Here is a 20,777-nt window from a genome sequence, read left to right on the forward strand (position 1 = left end):
TCATGAGTTTTACATGACAGAAGGTTTATTCACAATTGCTAACATTTAAATTTGGCACAGGAAAATTTTTTTATTAGTTTTGCTGCAGAAAAATTGCCAAATCTGTTATCTAGTAACACACAACTCTCTCCAAATTTTATCTTAAAATCTTTTATATGTGAAATACTATATAAAGTATATGTATAGTGTAATAAATGACAGTAATATGATCTGACTTCCCTTTTCTGTAATGAAAGTGGGCTCATCGATTCACTTGCAAACATTTCACATGTTTTACTAGGACTCGAGTAGCTACTGCTCATATAGCTAGAACACAAATAACATTTATTATTAATTAATAATTCCATCCCATTCTTACTAAAGTCAGTTTAACTAACAAGAGTCATAATCTATAATTTCAAGGTCACACCAAGATGAATTTTTCATAAAACTTCTATGGATCTTAGAAGGAAAACTTTCATTTGCTTTTAAGTATTTGCCTTGAGTTTTAGTCATTAACTTTTATGACTCTTTTTCTCTTTGTAAAAGTTCTATATACCTTGCAACAGTGGAGTTTAAAATAACTCTTTACTCTAAAAATACGACATGCCATTTTGAAAACCTTTAGAAAACACAGAAAAATTTAAAGGTGAAAATAAAAACCACCTGCAGTTCTACCACACAAAGTTAACCTTAGCAATTGTCTTGTCTTTAGTCCACAGATTTAAGAGGTAGGCATGGTTTTTCAGATGCTCCTCTGAAATTTTTTTTTTCTTTAATGGTGAGGGGAAAAAAGAATAATGAATTTGAGTATTATCTATGTTGATGGCCCAATCATCCTAACAGTATAAAATTGTAATCCAAGTCAAACAAAAGCAACAACAATGGCCAGTGGGTATTTGAAATTGTTCAGATGGGTTGTATTTCTTTGATTTTTATGCATATATTTTGGTTGCTATTCTATTTGAGAATAGCTAATAAAACGTAGTGACTTAAGACAGGGAAAAAATTGTTACCTCTTCTGATTTTGTAAGGCCTCCCCTTTTGAGGGCTGATTTAAGATTGTCTTATTTGGTTGCTGCCTTATACTTCAGGGAATGGGGATGCCTGGTGTGGGGGATACTCTCTCAGAAGTGAAGGGGAGGTAAAATAGGATGAAAACATCGGATTGGGGAACAAGAGGGGGCAACATTTGGAATATACATAAATAGATTAATAATTTTTTTAAAAAAATTGTCTTCTTAACAATCTGACAATTGGGTTTGAGACAGTCACCTGGGCTTCCATTCCTCTCCATGGTTTCTGTCACTTTCCAGTTAGACTCAGAGGGACAGAGCAACATACACAACCTTCTGAGCAAAGCATAATACAAGGCCACAGTACTGAACACAGAGTAAGGGCAACTCAGTTGCAGGTAGGAGGAGCTTCAGTTAATTTGTGCTGATATTTAACCTGAAAAAGGATTCATCTAGAATATGAAGTATTGACTGAAAAAATGTCTATCAGACTTTTGGGGAACACCCATCACATCTTAATTTAATAGATGAAATACAGATAAATACACTTGAGAGTTAAAACAGTAATTCTGTTGTAAATGATAGAGCCTATCATTGACTGCCCTCCAAGAGGCCCAACAAGCAGCTGTAACAGCCAGATGCAGATACTTGCACCCAACCAAAGGACAGAAGCTGGGGGTTGGGAGGAGGATCCTGTGGTTGAATTAGGGAAAAGCTTGAAGAAACTGAGGGGAGAACTACTCCATAAGAAGATCATCAGTCTCAACTAACCTGGACCACTGAGATCTATCTCTTAGATACTGAGCCACCAACCAGGCAGCATGAACCAGCAGATATGAGGCCCCTGACACATGTACAGCAAAGGCTGCCTGATCTGGTCTCAGTCAGAGAAGATGCACCTAACCTGAGGCCTCAGGGAGTGGGGAGGTCTGGTGGGATGGAGGTGGGTGGTGGGTACATCCTCTTGGAGACAGGGGTGTGGGGAGGAGCTATGGGATGAGGAACAGTCAGAGGGCATTAGACTGGAGAAGGATCAAGATTGCACTGTAAAAAAGGATTAAAGAATCTGAAATGTAAATAAATAAAATATACAATAAAAACATAAAATATAGGCTACAAAGGAAACAAAGAAAAAAGATTAAAGTATAGAATAGAAAAGAAAAGAAATAAATATAGGGGATTACAAATTTCAATGCTTGCGAAGCCACAAGGGGTCTGATAACACTCAAGTGGGTTAGGGCAGAATCAGGGTAATCAGTGATATATTGTTTGTCCTAAGACATTTAGAAGATTGTTTCTTTGGTGGCTATATGGGTATTATGATGTCAAACTACAGGTATGTAGAAACAAAGGCTTAAATTTCAGCATGCTGTTTTCTGGATAAAAACAAGCACAATCTTAGGCTGATATAGGAGGCTATACTGTAAGTGCAATGAGAAAATGTCAAGAAGGCAGAAGATGGACACTATCTGACTTCAGATATTGAAGTGCCTTTTCAGCAGGTACACAGTAGGAAATGACAGAGAACAGAGGGCTGGACTGAAGAACAGAAATGAGATCTCACTGATAGACCCCACAAACAGAGCAGATTCTTTCAATGGAAGAAATAAAACAAAAAACAACACACAAACAAAAAAATACTCTTCTCATGAAGGGATGTTGGGACAATTGGAATGCTTTTTACAAGATGGACTCAAACTGGCTCATCAGCCAAAATGAAAGTACAAAAATCTAACATTTCCAGATGTTACCATAGGAGGGGATCATGGATTTATAGATATCACACATTAAAAAAGAAAGGCAAAATATGATGAATATTTTAAAATTCAGAACTCATGTCCCATTAAAAGGCAGTGTTAAATGAACAAACTGAAAGCCCGTGTCTCAGAAGAATATTTTCCTAACCCACATTTCACAAAAGGACCTATCTCCAAAATATACAATGAACTACTAAAAGCAGTGGTCAAACACATCTACCAAGCCAATTAAAAGGAGTAAAATATTTTAACGTACAGTTCACCAAAAGAAATATACAGCAAGAGCAAAGCCTGCGATGGTCTTCTGTATCTTGAACTGCTTTTTGAAACAATGGTGATAAAGCTACGACACACCCAATACAATGACAGAATAAATTCATGCCAGTTCCTGGCAGGAAAACCTTCATTGTTAGTGAGAACAAAAAGAGTGTGTAGTAACTTCAGAAGAAGTCTGGAAGTTTTCTCCAAAGCTAACCAGAGTTTCACCTCACAGTTTACCAGTTCTGCTCTGAGGAATTGAACTCATCTCTAGACAATACATTTATGCTTTAAGGCTAGAGAACATTGTAGAAGAGGGACAGGAAGCACTCACTTAAAAGCCAAAGGTCAGGGTAAACCACATTGAAATGACATTGGGTAGGCTCATATAACTACTGTCATTTTGAGCTCATAACTACAATTATATGCACTGATCCCATACTAAACAGGTTCTGTCAAGATACAGTCATGTAAGTGGGAGGCTCAGAGGCCCATGGCCCGTATTACCTTTGGCTTCATAGATTCTAGGGGTATGGAATTGTTGTGTACCAGGCTCCATTGGGGAGCTCCAAAGCCTTGGATAGGCCTAATTAAACTCAGCTGATCACAAACAAAAAATGAGAAATAGATTTTTAGGGATGTAGAGGGCATAGAGAAGATACTAAGGAAAAGGAAGAGGGTGGCAACTGAGAGTGGTCAGCAAGCATTGTGTAAGTGTGTGAAACTGTCAAATAATAAACCTAATTAATTCAAAGTCTATATGTAATAGTACAGGTTTGTTCATAAACATCAAACACTGACAGTAACTAAATTGTCCCTCAATCAGTAAACTAATAAACTAATAAATATTACATATTGGTATAATTATATACTACCCAACAATAAAAATGACCCATAAAATGGAGAAATGTTAAGGCTATAATGGTACATTTAAAAACACTAGTCTGAAAAGGTAGCATATGCTATGATTAATAATTACTAATGTAAATAATATTTAATTAACCTATAATCTGCCATGTTATTCAGGTAAAACCTTAACACACAGAAAATGCAAATAACTTTAATTCTCAAAAGAAAATTGGCATTATAAGTAATAAAATGATTAGTTGATCCTTAATATTTGAAGCAGATCTAATATAGAAAAGATTAATAAGTAAAGAAACTGCATACTATAATTATGGATACATGATCTGCATTTGTATAAGCTCATATAAATTAGCCCCAGTTTAAATTATGATGATAATTTAATAACTGTGTTAACATTGGTTTATAAATGGTAACAACTAATATACTATAAGATATTCATGATAGGAAAAATGGTGGCAGAAGATTGGAACACGACACTGAGAAATGACTCCTATTTTATTTGTTCAAGTTTTTACTGCATTGTGTATTTTGAAAGTATTAAAACTGAAAAGTATTTTGTGTGGAGGTTGTGTGCTTCGGTAAAAGAAAGTACAGTAATTTGTGTTGCGATATTTGCTCCATGGTTGGTAAATAATTTACCTGTATAGACACTCAAGTAAAATTTCCTTTAGGTAGAAAATAAAATTGAGCAGATCTCATCAGGGTGAGATAGAGCAGCCTTGTGTAGCATGTACATGAATGGTATTTCTAAAAACAGGTGGTAAGGGGATGCATCTTAATGGCCTACCTTTATAGTGATGGACAAACGCACATCATGCGATTTGACCATTTCAGAAAATACTTTCCTTTAAGCACTATTATTTTATGAACCGCATCTGTTTATTTGAAAACTCACTTTTAAGAGGAAATGAAACATGCCACTATGTGATTTCCAAAAGACTTGAGGTATTTTCTACAACATTACTTTAAGGACAATTAATACATTTAGAAAAACAAAAGTGCTTTAAGTATTTACATTGTGAAGATTATTGATGTTGTTCAAACTATCAGAGAAAGATGTGGGAAGACAGAGGAAGTGTACATTTCTATACACAGAGTATTTAAGATAAAAAGTACTACTAGCATCTTTTGTTTGTTTGATTGCTCTTCAATCAAAGAATGTGAGGTGTAATCTGGCGAAGGACAATGACCATGTTCGAATGCCTTCCAGGTTCTTCTGACATCACTCCTGATGAGATCAGCAGCAGCCTGTGCTATGGAGTGGTTGTATGTAATCTCACTTTGTGACTCTTCACTTACTTCTGTCCTAGATTTAGGATTTCATCATCTTAATTTCTGCCCATTCAGATTTTACTTTTGAGTTTGAAACATTACTGACAAGTTAATTCTATTTAATTCATTAAGGTAAAAATACCCTTGATTAAATTTTCCTATAGGGGTGTGAATTTTAATAGGAATGAAGAAACTTAGTAATATATTTTAAGTAAATCAACTATGATGGACATTGATTAGGCTAGAGGATAATGCTATTGCATTGATTGGTAAGTCCCCAGACAGCATTCCTGGAATTCAAGATAATGAAAACAAGGATGTGATTTACTCTGAAGAGTATTTCGTGAGTGTTGATCCTTAGGTTTAGAACTTCTGTTTTTTCCATGGGATGGAAAGACAGTGAGAATTGATCAACTGAGTCTGAGAAAGAAGCTCCTGAATCACTAGGTCACACATCTGTGCTAGAAGACATGGACAACACACATACAGATTAGTGGTGAGAAGGAAGGAGGCTGAATTCTTCATTCACCCTAGGTCTTAGCTTTGACACATTCACTCTTTGAAAAGATTTTTAAAGTTTGATAATGAACAGAAAACTGTTCATTATCAAAAATTTGTTCATTATCAAAAATTGCCTGATTTATTTTTAGAAAGCATGGAAGAAAGCTCAAGCAGGCATAACTTTCATTTGGTAAATAGGAAATGATTCCTCAAAGTTGTATTTTCTAATACACTGTTTATTTGCTATGTAAAATCATTCTCATGTTTGTTCAATTTACATATCAACAATTGGAAGTGATTTTAAAACAGAAAGAGTACAATAGAGATAGTTGCAGACCAACTGAATGATCAACATTTTTGAATGAAAACGTTCAGACAAGTTACTGATAACTTTCAGATAAGTTATTGTAACTATTGCTTGTTTCTCCAATAATGATAAATAAATAAATCCTGGAGCTCAAATACAGGATCTTGCAGCATTTACCTTATGTCATTTGACTTATACTTTGATTACTTAGTAGCCAGGAACAGACTACATTTTGAAAGTGGAGAAAATCTTTTGAAATTTTATCTTCAGGTTTCTTTGCACGTGTCAAATTTTCTAATTTTATTCTCAGATATGATTTTTTCTTTTTATCTATTCTTCTTTCTTTTATTTACATTTTAAATGTTATGCCCATTCCAAGTTTCCCCTCCATAAACTCCGTATCTCCTCCCCTCCCGCTGCTTCTGTGAGGGTGTTCCCCCACCCACCTATTCTCCTGCCTCAACACCATAGCATTCCCCTACACTGGGGCATCGAGCCTTCATAGGACAACGTCCCCACCTTCCATTGATGCCTAACAAGGCCATCCTCTGCTACATATGCAGCTAGAGCCGCGGGTCCCCCCCCCCCCCATGTGTACTCTTTGGTTGGTAGTTTAGTCCCTGGAAGCTTGGTGGGGGCGTCTGGTTGGTTGATATTGTTGTTCTTCTGGGGTTGCTCCTTCAGTCTTTACCCAGATAATGATTTCCCTCTGGCTCTTCAGGAATTCACAATGTAGACTAGGTTAGCCCCAAACTCACAGAAATATACCGGCCTCTGCCTCCAGGTGCTAGGATCAAAGCTGTGAGCTACTATGGCTGGTTATTCTTCATTATTTTACATCATATTAATGATGTAAATGTATGAGTCAAGCTAAAACATTTGATGAGATGATATGATCCTGTGTTTTCTTTCCACAGACCCAGGTCTGCATAGGCAGCTGTATTTTCTGCAGAGACCATCCAACGTAATAGCCATTGAAGGAAAAGATGCTGTCCTGGAGTGCTGTGTTTCTGGCTATCCTCCGCCAACTTTCACCTGGTTACGGGGCGAGGAGGTCATCCAACTCAGGTATTACTCACCTGGGCCCTTGAAAAGTAGATGATATTGCTTCTGACTCTCTAATAGGTCCAATTTTCTTAAGACAATTAGATTTGTTCTCAAAATCTTTGTCATGATCAGTGTATAAAAGATATTTAACCATTGGGATCAGAGTAAGAGGAAAGAAGTAAAAACCCATACGATCAGGTCTGAAGGGAAACTAAAAAATGAGATTGATATCGAGATGCAAGAACATTCAGATGATGTGACTTGCAGGAATATGATAAGGAGAAGGTAAATCTTATATGTTCATAAAACAACGCACACACACATATTACTAAGCTTGACAAGGCAATCATTTCATACTACATGTACACATTTGCACTTCATACATAAATCCACCCTATGGTATATCATAGATATAAGCAATTTTCAATGTCCATTATATTTCACTAATGGTGAAGGTAAAAATAAATAAATAAATAAATAGATAGATAGATAAAAAAATAAATAAATACATAAATAAATAGAAAGTCCTTCAGTTTAAAGTATCACATTTCATTGCAAAGTCTGCATAGATATTTTAGTTCTAAGTATGCCTCTTATTGTCCCAATTATTATAAATATAAGATAATGCTGGAGAACATGGCTCACATTAAATTATTTCAAGATTAAAAATAAGGGAGAGTTAGAATGCAAGGCCATAGTAGAATGTAAACGTGTTGATTAAATGGATCTCACTTAAGAAAATAGGTTCATTGATTAGAATGACTAGTACACCTCTTTTAATACATTTAATCTCCATGATTAGATATATACATTAATCATAAATTATTGGTTAAATTTTGTCCAATTTAAGCAAGTATTTAGGCAACAATTATGCTCAGATTATTTATATGTATGTATATATATATATATATATATGCCACCACATTTCTGAGGTCATTAGGAATACAGGCTGTCTAGTTGCAGCTTCGTTTTGATACACCAGATTCTCTTGGTTCAACTGAATTGATATAGCCCATGGTATATCATAGATATAAACAATTTTTCATTGACTATTGTATTTTATTAATGGTGAAGGTAGAATAAAATCATTTTTTTAAGTTTAAAGTATCACGTCTCATTGTAAAGTCTGCGTAGATATTTTAATTTCTAGTTTTTAAATATATTTTTATATCTATGGATTTATAGATTATTTTAAATGGTGACTGAATTATATGTCTGAGTAGAAGACATTGACTTCCACTCTTGGGAACCATTTCTTTGGCTTTGAGGCTCTAAAATTTAAAGTAATAGAATCAAAATCAGACTAGATTATTTGGAAATTTCTCTTCAATACTCTATTAATCTACTCCATCTCTGAATTAATACACGAAACTCCCCATGGGAGTTTACCTTGAATTAATACTAGTTCAAAAAGTGAGCTACTATAAAACCTCAAAGACACAGGGATTTTATCTTCTTCGGTTCTATAATGTGAGATTTTATGAAATTCATCAGCACTTCTGAGTTCCAGCTGGATGTTCAAATACGTTAACCGGCCCTCTTATTTCTCGTGGCCTCTGTCTTACAGGTCTAAAAAGTATTCATTGTTGGGTGGAAGCAATTTGCTCATCTCTAACGTGACAGATGATGACAGTGGAGCCTATACTTGTGTTGTCACATACAAGAATGAGAATATTAGTGCCTCTGCAGAGCTCACAGTCTTGGGTAAGTCAGTGATTGAAGATGAGTTTACACTATACTTTTCAAAATATATTGCTGTAGCATTTTAAATGCTTATCACCATTGCCTATTGCTGTCTGAATTTATCAGTGTGAAATTGCAAGGTCCCACGACTCTACACATGCCTTGCTTTGCTTTGATTAATTGCAGAAGGGTTAAACACAGTGTTTGAATATGTTCTCATTGATTAAAAGCTATATTTATTACTCTTTACTCTAATTATTTTTGTGATGTTCTGGAAAGTTCCCCCCCCCAAAGTGTTAATATACAGATGTGTTATAAAGCAATGAAGACTTCTAAAATATCATATATACAGAAAGTAAATGGCAACAAAATTAGAAGTTATTTAAACATGTGCATGCGGAGACAAGTAGATGATACTTGAAATAATATCTCTGACATTAAATTCAGTGTACTGAGAAGAATGATTTATTAATATGGAATAACTTAAGGTGTCATGTAAAAATAAACAACTAAAATCCAATCTATTTAAGGAAAACTTGCATAGTAAGAGTGTTATTTAAATAGCTTAAAGTATATGGTTGTATTTATGTCCTTTAGGAAGTCAGGAACACCTATGCCTTGTTGAAAATTAAAAATGATGACCTATGGTATTAGCTCAGACAAATGAATACTAACTGTATCATGATCTTGAAGTTTATTTTCTGAATGTTCAGAGAAAATACCTTAATATTTTACATTTCTTTTTTTCCTGTATACTACAGAAATTAGATTTTTTCCAGGGGTTATTTGCTTACAATTGAATAGGGTTTATATCCTTGTATTGCCAAATCTGACTTATGTTTTAGAACTAGATATTACTTCTATAATTATTAAAAATTGTGAAGATATAAAAGTGAAGTATGCCTTATTTAAAGAGAGGACAAATTACAGCTAAACAACTCAAAGTAATATTTGCAAAATAAAGGGCAAAAATAATCCAATATCCTCAACTTTGCATGCAACAGGTAAGACCAGTTCTTAAGTGACATCCTTTTATGCCGTGCTGTCAGTGACCATGCAGGCTTGTCTCTCTCACTCAGATACAGTTAACCTTCTTAGCTTTTACCATTTATAAAAATAAGCAGGTTGTTTGCAATGTTTTAGACTGTGTGTGTGTGTGTGTGTGTGTGTGTGTGTGTATGTGTGTGTGTGTGTGTGTGTGATGTAAGTATGTGTGTGCATGTGTATATGTGTGTGTCCATGTGTGTTTCTGAACTTATATAGAATTAGAGAAAAATCTACATTTTGCCTCAGGTAATAGGAAAATTTGTGTATGGCAAAATTTTTGTTTCGCTTGAAGATGAATTACAACTTCTCCTTGTCTCTGTTTTTGAATATTCACCCCTTTTTTTGTTCATTTAAGTAGCTTGAACTTAGTGTTTTACTAAATTATATTTGAAAAGAAATAAAAATATTATAGACCCAATTATTAAATATTTACAAATAAGAGAGTAAGAAAAAGAATATAGAACTATTTTAACTCTCATCAAAATTGCAAGAATTTCCCCTACAAATATAGTGATTTCCTACCACTAAATTGATGTTTGTATTATTACTAATTCTTTTTCCAAAAGTATGCTTGTAGATTGCATATTGAATATGTCAAATGGAATTATCTTTAAATTTTGTTCCTGAGTAATCACCAATGGCAACTAGGTACATATGTTAAACATCCCGCATAGACATTGTACGACTGATAACTATTACCAAACAAGATTTAATAAAAAAGTTGGCTGGAATCTGTTGTGAATATTTAATCTTAGCTCTAAAATGAATGTTCATATTATAAAGTGTTTTATGTAGTCTTAGATTATCCTAATATAAAGTTAGTGTTTTGTCACTGATTTTTTATTTAAAAACAATTTATTTCTTTTAGAAATAATTTTATTATTAATGTTATTCAACTGTATTTTTCTAACTTTTAAAAATTTAAGCCTAGTTGTATTTTTTGTAAGACTAAAGCCCCACAAAATATAAACTTGTACTTATAAACCATTAATCATGCGTTTTATCAGATTCCTATTCTGCCTTACAACTTTTGATCTTCCCTGGACCTTTACTGGCTTTGAATATGAACCTTCCTGAACTTATGACTTTTTAAGTTTTGAAAACTCTAGATTAAAGGGAATGTAGCTGCCCTTTGCAGTAATTTAAGTCAATAAACATCAAGTATAATTTAAAATGTAGCATTTACCTTGAATTCTAATAAAATAAAAATTGAAAATTTCACAATGGTTAAGGCACCCAAAAACCACTATTTTGCAAGGTATGGGATAACTTTAAATCAAATAATAACATAAATTTGCAGATATGTTTTAAGAATAACAATGTGGAGTTGTATATTTCTGAATGTAACGATAGCTATCTGTAAATATCATTGGACGTTTTTGAATATTAACATAGTACTTGGCTGTAAGAAAGCCACAAAAGGTTTGAAACTCTTACAATATAATTAAAAATTTCTAAGTTGATTTCTCCAACGCTTGTAAGGCATTTTAATATTATATGTAAACCTAGAGCATTTAGATAGATCATAGTCTCTCTCTCTCTCTCTCTCTCTCTCTCTCTCTCTCTCTCTCTCTCTCTCTCTCTGTGTGTGTCTGTGTGTGTGTCTGTGTGTGTGTCTGTGTCTGTGGAGGGGATATGTTTCTCACTGTAACTGATATATTAAGTTAAGAAAAGATTTACTGGTATCATAGTTTTAGGGTTATTAGTACATGGAAACTTGGCCTTCTCACTGCATGCCTATAAGGAGAAGGTCCCACAGTACAGCAGATAGTGGCATGGAGCTTTGTAACTAATGGTGTCTCAAAGCAGACAGAAGGAACAAGAAGAGTTCGGGGGTATGGCATGGCCTTCAAAGGCACACCTACTTCTCTGTGCTATGTCTTGACGCCTAAGAAGTTTTTGCCTCTGAAATTATTAATGGATAATCCCATTGATGATGATGGTGTTCCCATACTTCATTCATATCAATAAAGTCATTAGTTAGGAACCAATCATTCAACACCTAGCCACACCCAAAGCATCCAAAGTCTCTGTTCTCATAGAAGGAATACCTGGTTTCAGGAAAAAAGGTCAGGGCAGGGCCTACAGAGAAGAATACTTCCAGATGCTCTCTGAAAATCTGTAGCCAGTGTATAATTCCATTAAACAGGTAGTACCATAGTTCTTAATTTTATAAAATATATAACCATTTTATATAATTATATAGTTTTGTGTTGTCCAAGCATACACTCAGCATCCTTTTCCCATAGCTTGAGTTATAGTCTAATTATAATTTTGACCATATATAGATCCTTTTCCCCATCTGTCCATCCTGACCCTCATACAAACCCTATGTTTACTGTAAGATAAGCCTCAACAAACATACAGAAGATTTGCTACCGTTTCAGCTCAACATTGATCTGGAATCTAAATTTAGTGTCTGAATCAATGCAGACGTGCATACTGTATGAGGTATTTAATCTCTTATCAATAAAGTATGAATTTTAAAGTGACCTCTCTACAGTTCATGACCACAGAGAAGGGCATGGATGGGGAGATCACTTAGGAAGGGTTCCTTACTATGAGCCACAGACCTGACATTGATAAGAAATGAAACATTTTTCAACTTTTCCAGAAAAAAAGACAGGAATTACTTTTAAAACAGTCTACATCAATAAAAAAATGATAAAATGTTTATTTGCATTAACAAATATCTGGGGTCTGGGGCCACTCTAACTAGGTTTGTAGAAGGCATTTTCCTATATATTTATATATCTAGTAAGTCAAACTTTTTTTTTTATAAAACCAATTTGGAAGCATGAAGTTAAATCTAAGAATATCTCGTGTCTTCTACTGTGTGAGTAGAAATTCAACTTCTCTTATTACTTGTGTTTCTTCTATGCCTGAAACTGGGGTTTCACTGGTTGACTCTGTTCTCCATCAGAAAGGATCCATAGTTCAAGGCGTTCAGATGTTTTAAGTAGGGTGTTTTTTATCAACCTAAGTAGATTCACATTATACAGGTCCACATTGAATTATAGCTTAATATACAGCCATATAATCATGTAAGGATGGCTCCTTGATATTTAAACAATGAGGGTTTTGATATCTAGACATCACAAAGTACTTATTTAAGCATAGACTGTGGAGCCCTGTCACATAACAGTGACCTTGAGCAGGCATGAGCAGGTGTCAGATGTCTGAAGTTGGTGCTGATTTGCTCTTTTGTCAACTATGGATTTGTTTACTAGAAAGAATATGCTCTAACATGACTGTAAGAAATACACTGAATTCCTAAATAAGTAAGGTAATCCATTATTACCATTATCATTTATAAAATGTACATAATCTTAATATACTTTCATATGATTAGCAGTCCAGTAGGTTTGTTTAAACCAGAAACAGCAAAAACATGACTAAAGTGCCCTCCTGATATGTGAATCTAGCTGTGATGTCATTAGGTGATAGGAATTCTTACGTTTCATTATAATTTGTAGACCATCATCATATATGCTGGCCATCATTGGCATAAATTGTACTACACACACACATATATATGTATGTGTATAGTATGTAGGTATCCTAATATACACCAAGTACATCTCTTAAAGAAAATTTATTTTCAGAACTACTTTCTGTATTGTTTTAGACATGATTTCATATAATATTTCAGGCATTCAGCAGTATAATCTTGAACAAGCAGGCTTTAGAACAAGAAAGACAGATGTGGAAAAATAGCAGAAGGAAGTTTATAGACGAGCAGCTCTAAACACACAAAGTCTGGGTGAGATGGCAAATGCCTGTCATGTCTGCCCTTGAGAATCTGGACAAGAGGGTTAAGAGTATGGGACTAGGGAGGGGAAATGGGGAAAGGGGATGACATCTGTATTGTAAATAAATAAAATATCCAATAAAAAATCCTAAAAAAAAAGAGTATGCGACTAACCTGGACTACAGAGCAAAAACTTCTCTCACCTCTAAAAAATAAAAGTAAACAAAGTTAACCATGTGCTACAAATCTGCTTTCTATGATGAAAATGCTTATATTACCACATCACTTTCTGAAAAAAGAATGCATCTTAACCATAATAAAGATGCTCGTATATGTACCAAGCTAACCAGTTGTAGTCTTAGTTATACAAATGGAACCATGGTGCTTATAGTAAACCAGCAACCAATAGAGGAGAGGGTCTCTGTGTTGAATATTTTATCAAGTAATGTGTGGACTGAGACTTGATGACACCACTCAAGCCTAGGCTTCCAACACTGGTTAGATCAGAAGCTAAGACACTGGCAATTACTAAAATGTTATAGTAATATATGGAAAGAAAGAGAAGCAAAGAATCTAATGAACATATGATGAGAAAAATAAGACTTCAGCATAGAACATTCCCATCTGGGGGGACAAAAAGAAAAAAAAAAAAAAAACTCTAAGAGAAGAGAAAGAAATGCATGAAGAAATAAGATCACATGTAAAGATTGTTGCTCCAGAGGAATTCCTGCCTGGATTGGAACACTGATCGTGTTTCTGAGTGCCCAGAGAACATCACGATTGGATTTTATCTCTGGTACGATGACATTTCAGTGCTCAGCACTTTGATGTGTGGCTTATCTCATCTGAGCCAGGTTGGTAATCCTCAATTCCTTCACCTTTAAAATAATGATAATTACTCCCTTGTAAGGTTTCCATGACTATTTGGATGTAAGAATTAGAAGAGAAAAATATTCATAACAGCTAGCCATAGCTTTGAATGTGCTAGGAAATACAGAAGGAACACAACACAACACAAAACAAAACAAACAAGACAGGCAAAACCCACAAACCCTCAAAACAAACAAACAAACAAACAAACAAAACAAAACAACAACAGCAAAAAACCCAAGTATCTTCCAGCCCTCAGGAGAAATCTGAAACTGAGTTGCAAAGATTAAGTAAAGGCAAACAGAAGTAAAAATAAACGACACATTATTAAAACATTTCACACAGTCTCTCTTTACCCATTTTGTTTTTCATCCACAAAATGTTTACAGCAGTAAATGTCCCTGCATAATTCTCATGAATTGTGGAGGAATCAGCGTAATGATGGCCTGATGATACACAGGGATGTTATTGGCAGTAATCACTAGAAACACAGACAAAAATTAGGACTGTGGCAGAAGGATGCTATCCATTTGTGCAGCATTTTACATTAACTTTCTGCTGTGTGGCTCATACCCCGCTGGTTCTGCTTCACATCCCAGCTAGATGAGAAGACGCATAAGCACACAGACCACTCATTCTTCAGCTTGGGGCATACATTTGGATGTTTTTCTTTGTCTCTGCTGAGTTGCAAACATAAAACCTGCTATAGACTGGGCAGAAAAACCACTATCTAACTCTCTATCAAAATATTTTTTAAGCTTTCCATTGAGACTCATGATTCGTTTCGACTTCATATCTCACTGTAATAAACTAAGCTGTGGTCTTTGAAGATTTCTATGTTGGAGCCTTAACTCTCAATATACCTGACAAAGTTTGACAAAGTTTAGGAAGGTAGAATTTGTTTTATTTAAAATTTGAAATTTAAAATTAAAATTAAAATTTAATTTAAAAGTTAAGAAAAGTAAAGGAATGTCTGAGTCACAACACGTAAGTTTCCTGTTGTTTACAAAGAAACTTTCTTACTGTGGAACAAGCAGTCATAACTGGTCCTTAATTAAAGTGACAGATCCTATGGATGTGTACACTTTTACTTTAGAATCTCTTACAGTATGACCCAGTTGAATGACCTACACAGATCTCATCACTCAGATCATTCATAGGTCTATTAAGAGTAAGATGTATTACTTATTTAAAAATTCAGATTGTCTAAAAAAAAGACTCTGACTATTATTTGGCATGGCCATCTTACATGTTTTTATCTCCTAGGATCATATTTGTATGTACTAGGATTCACTTCATATCCTAGCATCTGTAGATGTATGTGTGTGTAAGCTTTGGTACACAGATGTGACTTTGTTGTCACAGGATTACAGTAAGTCAGAAATGAAAACTAAATGTATATAAAAATACATCAAGTACAAGGAGTAATAGGTGTGTCCAATATGTCCTACAAGGTGACAATACAATGCCTGTCCACTCCTCTTTCTCATGTGGGCCCACCAAAGAGAGGGCACACATAGATTCATAGAGGAGCCATCTTTGAAGTAAGATAGGAGAAGTCCTCAGTGGGAACCAGCCCACCTGCCACCTTTATCTAGGGTTTCTCAGACTCCAGCTTATGAAAATGTATTTTGTGTCACCCAATGTACTCAAAATCATGCTAACATAACCATTGAGACATCAGTTGACCTTGGACTTTATTAAAACAATTCTTTCCTCATTTCTATAAATCATCACTGATATTGAAGAAACATATTATGAATGAGATTTACACACTGGTAGGAGGGCAATGGTAGGATTTCAGGAACATGAACACATTATGTCTACCATAGATTGACATTTATTTCTTTACTGACAAGAATTTTATTTTAATAGTTATAAATGCCTTATATAGTATTATACCTTCTTTTCTACTATTTCAATTTATTGAGCAGTTATAAAATAACTGTACAAAAAACTGTACAGTTTTTAATATTATAACTTAAAATTGGGAATTCCAATTATAATACTAATATTTTATTATTTAAGGTTGTGCTCATTTATTTTCTGTATCAGTTCTTAGAATGCTAAAATTCATTTGTGAAGACGTGTATGTATCTTTGCACAGTCATCAATTTCCAGGTATTTCTCAAAAAGAAGCAGCCTTGATAATTCAAAGTTGATATGACATTTTATCTGTCATTCCCTATGATTGGTCTTATCATTTTTAATGAAGCACATGCAGCATTAGGTACTGTTCTGGAGCAAGCAAGAACGATAGCCCAAGTAGAATCAGTTAACTGTCTACACCAAATCTGGGAGTTCCATGAAGCTCTATATGTATTGGTTCATTTATTTCGTTTTTGGGCTTAGTGTATTGGCCATAAGTGGGAAGCAGTAATTGTACAATGCATTAGCATAACAATTATTCTTCCATTATTATTTGTGATGCCTAATTTGAATGGAGTTTGCCTGAATTTACATCACTGCCTTTGTCTTTGTAACAGCTCTTTTCTATCTATCTATAATTGCCCTTATTGCCAAAGACTACCCCACCATCAGGCAATTTAATGATTATACTCAGATAAAGAATGTCTTAGGTAAGTTTATACTGATGATTCTTCACTACTACCAAATGGGTATCCAACAACATGGATGACAGAGACACACACTTTAAGGCTAAATTAAGTCAGGAATGTGACTTTAAATCATCAGCAAGGGGCTTCTTCCATTTCTCTGTAAATTCTCTTCTTGACTACTTTCTGTAGCCGAAATCATGGTTGTCACGGGCAAACTTCTAGTATCTAAAACATTCTTTTAAATGTCTCTATGGATTATGAGAGGCAAAGTTATACTTGAGGCCAGTATTTTTTGCTAGTTCCAGCTGGTTATGGAAATCCTATTTGTATTGGAGATAGGATTTGTTTCACTACAACAATATTTACTTTGGCATCTACTGTGTTCTGATGTCCAAATCATTCCCCCTCTTTAGAAAAACACAGTTTCTGTCAATGATTTTCATGTATCCAGGATATTATTTTAATCTATTTTTTCTTCTTATATAGGTGGGGGAGGAGAAAAAAGAGAACCCAAAGGAAAAGATAGAGGCTGGAGATTAACTAGGAACATAAAATAGGCAATCTAAGGGTATGATTTAATTAGTTCTAACAATCTAAGCAAGGTGAACTGACCATCTGGGCTAACAAGAACTGCTGACAGCACTAGAAAGTTGAACATAGCATACTTCATTATAATGTTATCAGAAACACCCAGACCACATGTTAGCCCAGGGGGAGTTTGACTATGACAAGACACAGACTCAATTACATGCTGCCATTTTAATCTTAGCTCTTAGGGGTTAACATCACTAGTGTCTGCCATTTTTTTAGTTTCAGGCCACAAAGTCTTTCTGGATACATCTTCACATTTTTTAATCCTTTTCATTTACTGTTCAGGAATCTTAGGTGTAATTATTTGTATTTTATGCAGTAAGGTTGTGAACTTTTATTGTAACTCTCATGTTTTAGCAGATAATTAATAGAGTACATGTTTTCCTTTTGAGTATATCCTTCAATTTTTTTCTGTGTAATCACAGTTGCCTACACACACACACACACACACAAATATACATGTATATACATATACATACATACATATATACATATATACATACATATATATGCATTTAATTTTAGAACATCCTGACTATCTACAAAAACACCCCATGTCCTTCAACCCTACCCTGTTCTCCTTCTCTGCTCTCAATCCCACCGGCTCTAAACAACCATTTATCTGTTTCCTATCTCTGCATATTTCCCTTTTTAAGACATTTCACTTACATAAAATTACAGAATTCCATTTGCCTGTTTCTGCTTATTTCATTAGCATAATATTTCAAAGTTCCTCCTTGTTGTATCATAGAGTAAAACTTTATTCCTTTTCATGGCCAATTAGTATTCTGTCGTATGAATATACCATATTTTATTTTTTCTGATTACTGATATATGTGTACTTAGATTAGCCTCACCTTTCATCTACATAAATAATTCTACTCTATGTATTTAAATATTTATGCTCTATATATTTGTATACAAGTTTTTTGTTTGGATACATGTTTTCAATTTTCTTGTGTATATACACCCATGAGTGAAATTTATCAGCCTGATATTAACTCTGTGTTTAATGATTAGATAACTATTTTCCATAATTACTATATAATGTTCCATACTAACAGAAGAGCAGGGATGTTGCTATTTCTCTACCTTAATGCCAGCCCACTGTCGTAATTAGTTAATATTGATTCTATCAGCCTTGAATATAGGATATGATATCTCTTTGGACTTTTTATTTGCATTTCCTTCCTGTCTAATGATGGCGAGCATGTTTTCATCATTTCCATTTGCATAGTTCATCACTCTCAGAAGAGTTTCCATCTAAATCCATTACTCAGGTTTCAATTTGTCTTTCTTTACTGAGTTTAAAGTCTTTGGGTACATGTGTGTGTTGGGTTAGTGTTGTCTCCTTCACAGAAGAGACAGAAAAAAGGGTGTGTGACTAACTGCTTAGCGTGATGTGAGTACATCTGTTTGGTAGGCATGGGAAACATGTGTGGCGTGTATTGCTAGCCTCTGAAACGGATCCTAAGTCGTATGTACACTCTGCCTTGTGCCTGATGCTGTAAGTAATGCTTTCCATTCCCATGTACCTTACTAATTCCACTTTTAACACCACAGGGAATGAGCAGTGTATTGCAGTCCCACACAGTGAGAGTTAATTTCTCAAAGAGATGGGCTGTATCTTAGTCATTTCACAGTTTGCCTATTTTATATGCTATTTAGCAGGATTTCAAATTGGAGAACTATTTAAGTTATGTCTCTTTTAAAGTATGATTTTAGATTTTTATTCATGTACATGACAACTATGGTGCTAAATATTCAATGATCTGGATGATTTTGTCCCCAGCTGTGGTGTAGCATTTGGGAGATGACTTGCTTCTTAAGGTAACTCTTCGAAATTCAGATTTGTGGTCTTTGTAAAAGATATCCAATTGTGCTACATGGTCCCTTTTACCACATGAAGGGTCAGTGGGAAAGTGGTTATCTGCAGCGTGGACAAGGGTTCTTACTAGAGCCCTTTATGCTGACACCCTGATCGTGGACTTTGTGAAAATTATTTTTCTGTCATTTATAGGTTACTCTTGTAGTGATAGCAGAACAGATACATATCCATCTTTAGACCAAAGAGTCCTTCATAAAACAATCCACACACTCCACGTTGTCCATCTCATTTAGACTATCTTCTCTTGTACTATGGCTATTATGGGTATTGACTGTTAACTGCATTGACAAATGCAGATTAGATAAAATGTTCTTAATTATGATATAAAGATTTTGACATTGACATTTTTTGAAATACAACTTTGGTAATAGTATGTGTATCAATAAAATGGGAAGTCAGAGCAATATCCAATGACAAATAAGCAATTTCTAATGAAAATTATCACTAAGTGTTTTGTTCACCCCGTTTGTTATTAAAAACTCTTAACAAGAATCCACAACAACAAGAACGACAAAATAAACTGAAATTCTCACTGGTTATCACAGTTTGAATTTTTCTTGATTATTCAATGTTAAAGCCCTTATAGATCTTCCCAGATTATCTAATAGGCTAAAGTTTAGGAAACATCAAACACACCTACAAGGGTTTTGGAATTAAACCTTGTATTTGTCTAAATTTAGATAGTAAAGACAGGTGAAGAATCTGAAGTATCGGCAGTAAAGATATACCAATTTAGTTCATATTCAATTGCAACTTACTGTATAATTTCTATGGAAGTTGCCTGTCTAGGTAAAAGTTATTTTTTTCTCAGTTAATGGGTATAGGCAATTATTTGTTCTTGCAGGTAAGCTGCATGATACATTCTATAAGAAACAACATGATACCATGGTAATCACATCACAGAAACTGCTTTCCTGCTAAGAAAAATAAACATGGCACTTGTTAGTTTGCATCTGGTCCTTTTCAGAGGAGTAGAATTGAAAATAATTAGTGCAAGGGATGAAATTATGTAATTCGATTCTTCCTCCTGTGTGTTCCTACTGACATTTGAAGAGGTAGTGAATCGACTGCTGGGTCTTCAGTAATAACACTTCATCACAGACTTACAGTGTGTGAAAACAAAAGCAATTTTAAATAGCTGGGGATTTTGTGTGAGTGTGCTTTTTCCAGGATCGCTAGCCAGATAGAAGTGGGGGTTGGAGAAATAGTATTACACTTCTTCTTTAGCATGGTAATTGGGCTTCCCAGATACTATGGGACTCAAGACCACACAGTTATTATGCAGATATATGCAGGAGGGTAGATTGGAAGGAGGGACATTTTCATAGTTTTATTTTTAACATAATAATAAATGAAATTTTGACTTCAGTTTACCATTCACCTCA

The 20,777-nt window shown here is 34.5% G+C and overlaps 1 protein-coding gene across 2 annotated transcripts in view; it reads left to right on the forward strand.

Moving 5' to 3' along the window:
* Dcc (DCC netrin 1 receptor) overlaps nt 1-20,777 on the forward strand; it is a 1,059,673-nt gene that overhangs the window by 522,712 nt on the left and 516,184 nt on the right. For both annotated transcript variants that reach the window (XM_034518676.2, XM_076912482.1), the window contains exons 4-5: nt 6,875-7,025; nt 8,572-8,708. In XM_034518676.2, the coding sequence (XP_034374567.1) occupies nt 6,875-7,025; nt 8,572-8,708 (288 nt within the window). The remainder of the gene's footprint in view (nt 1-6,874; nt 7,026-8,571; nt 8,709-20,777) is intronic.

The sequence above is a fragment of the Arvicanthis niloticus genome, chromosome 14, assembly GCF_011762505.2.
Source record: "Arvicanthis niloticus isolate mArvNil1 chromosome 14, mArvNil1.pat.X, whole genome shotgun sequence".
In the NCBI taxonomy this organism is placed as follows: domain Eukaryota; kingdom Metazoa; phylum Chordata; class Mammalia; order Rodentia; family Muridae; genus Arvicanthis; species Arvicanthis niloticus.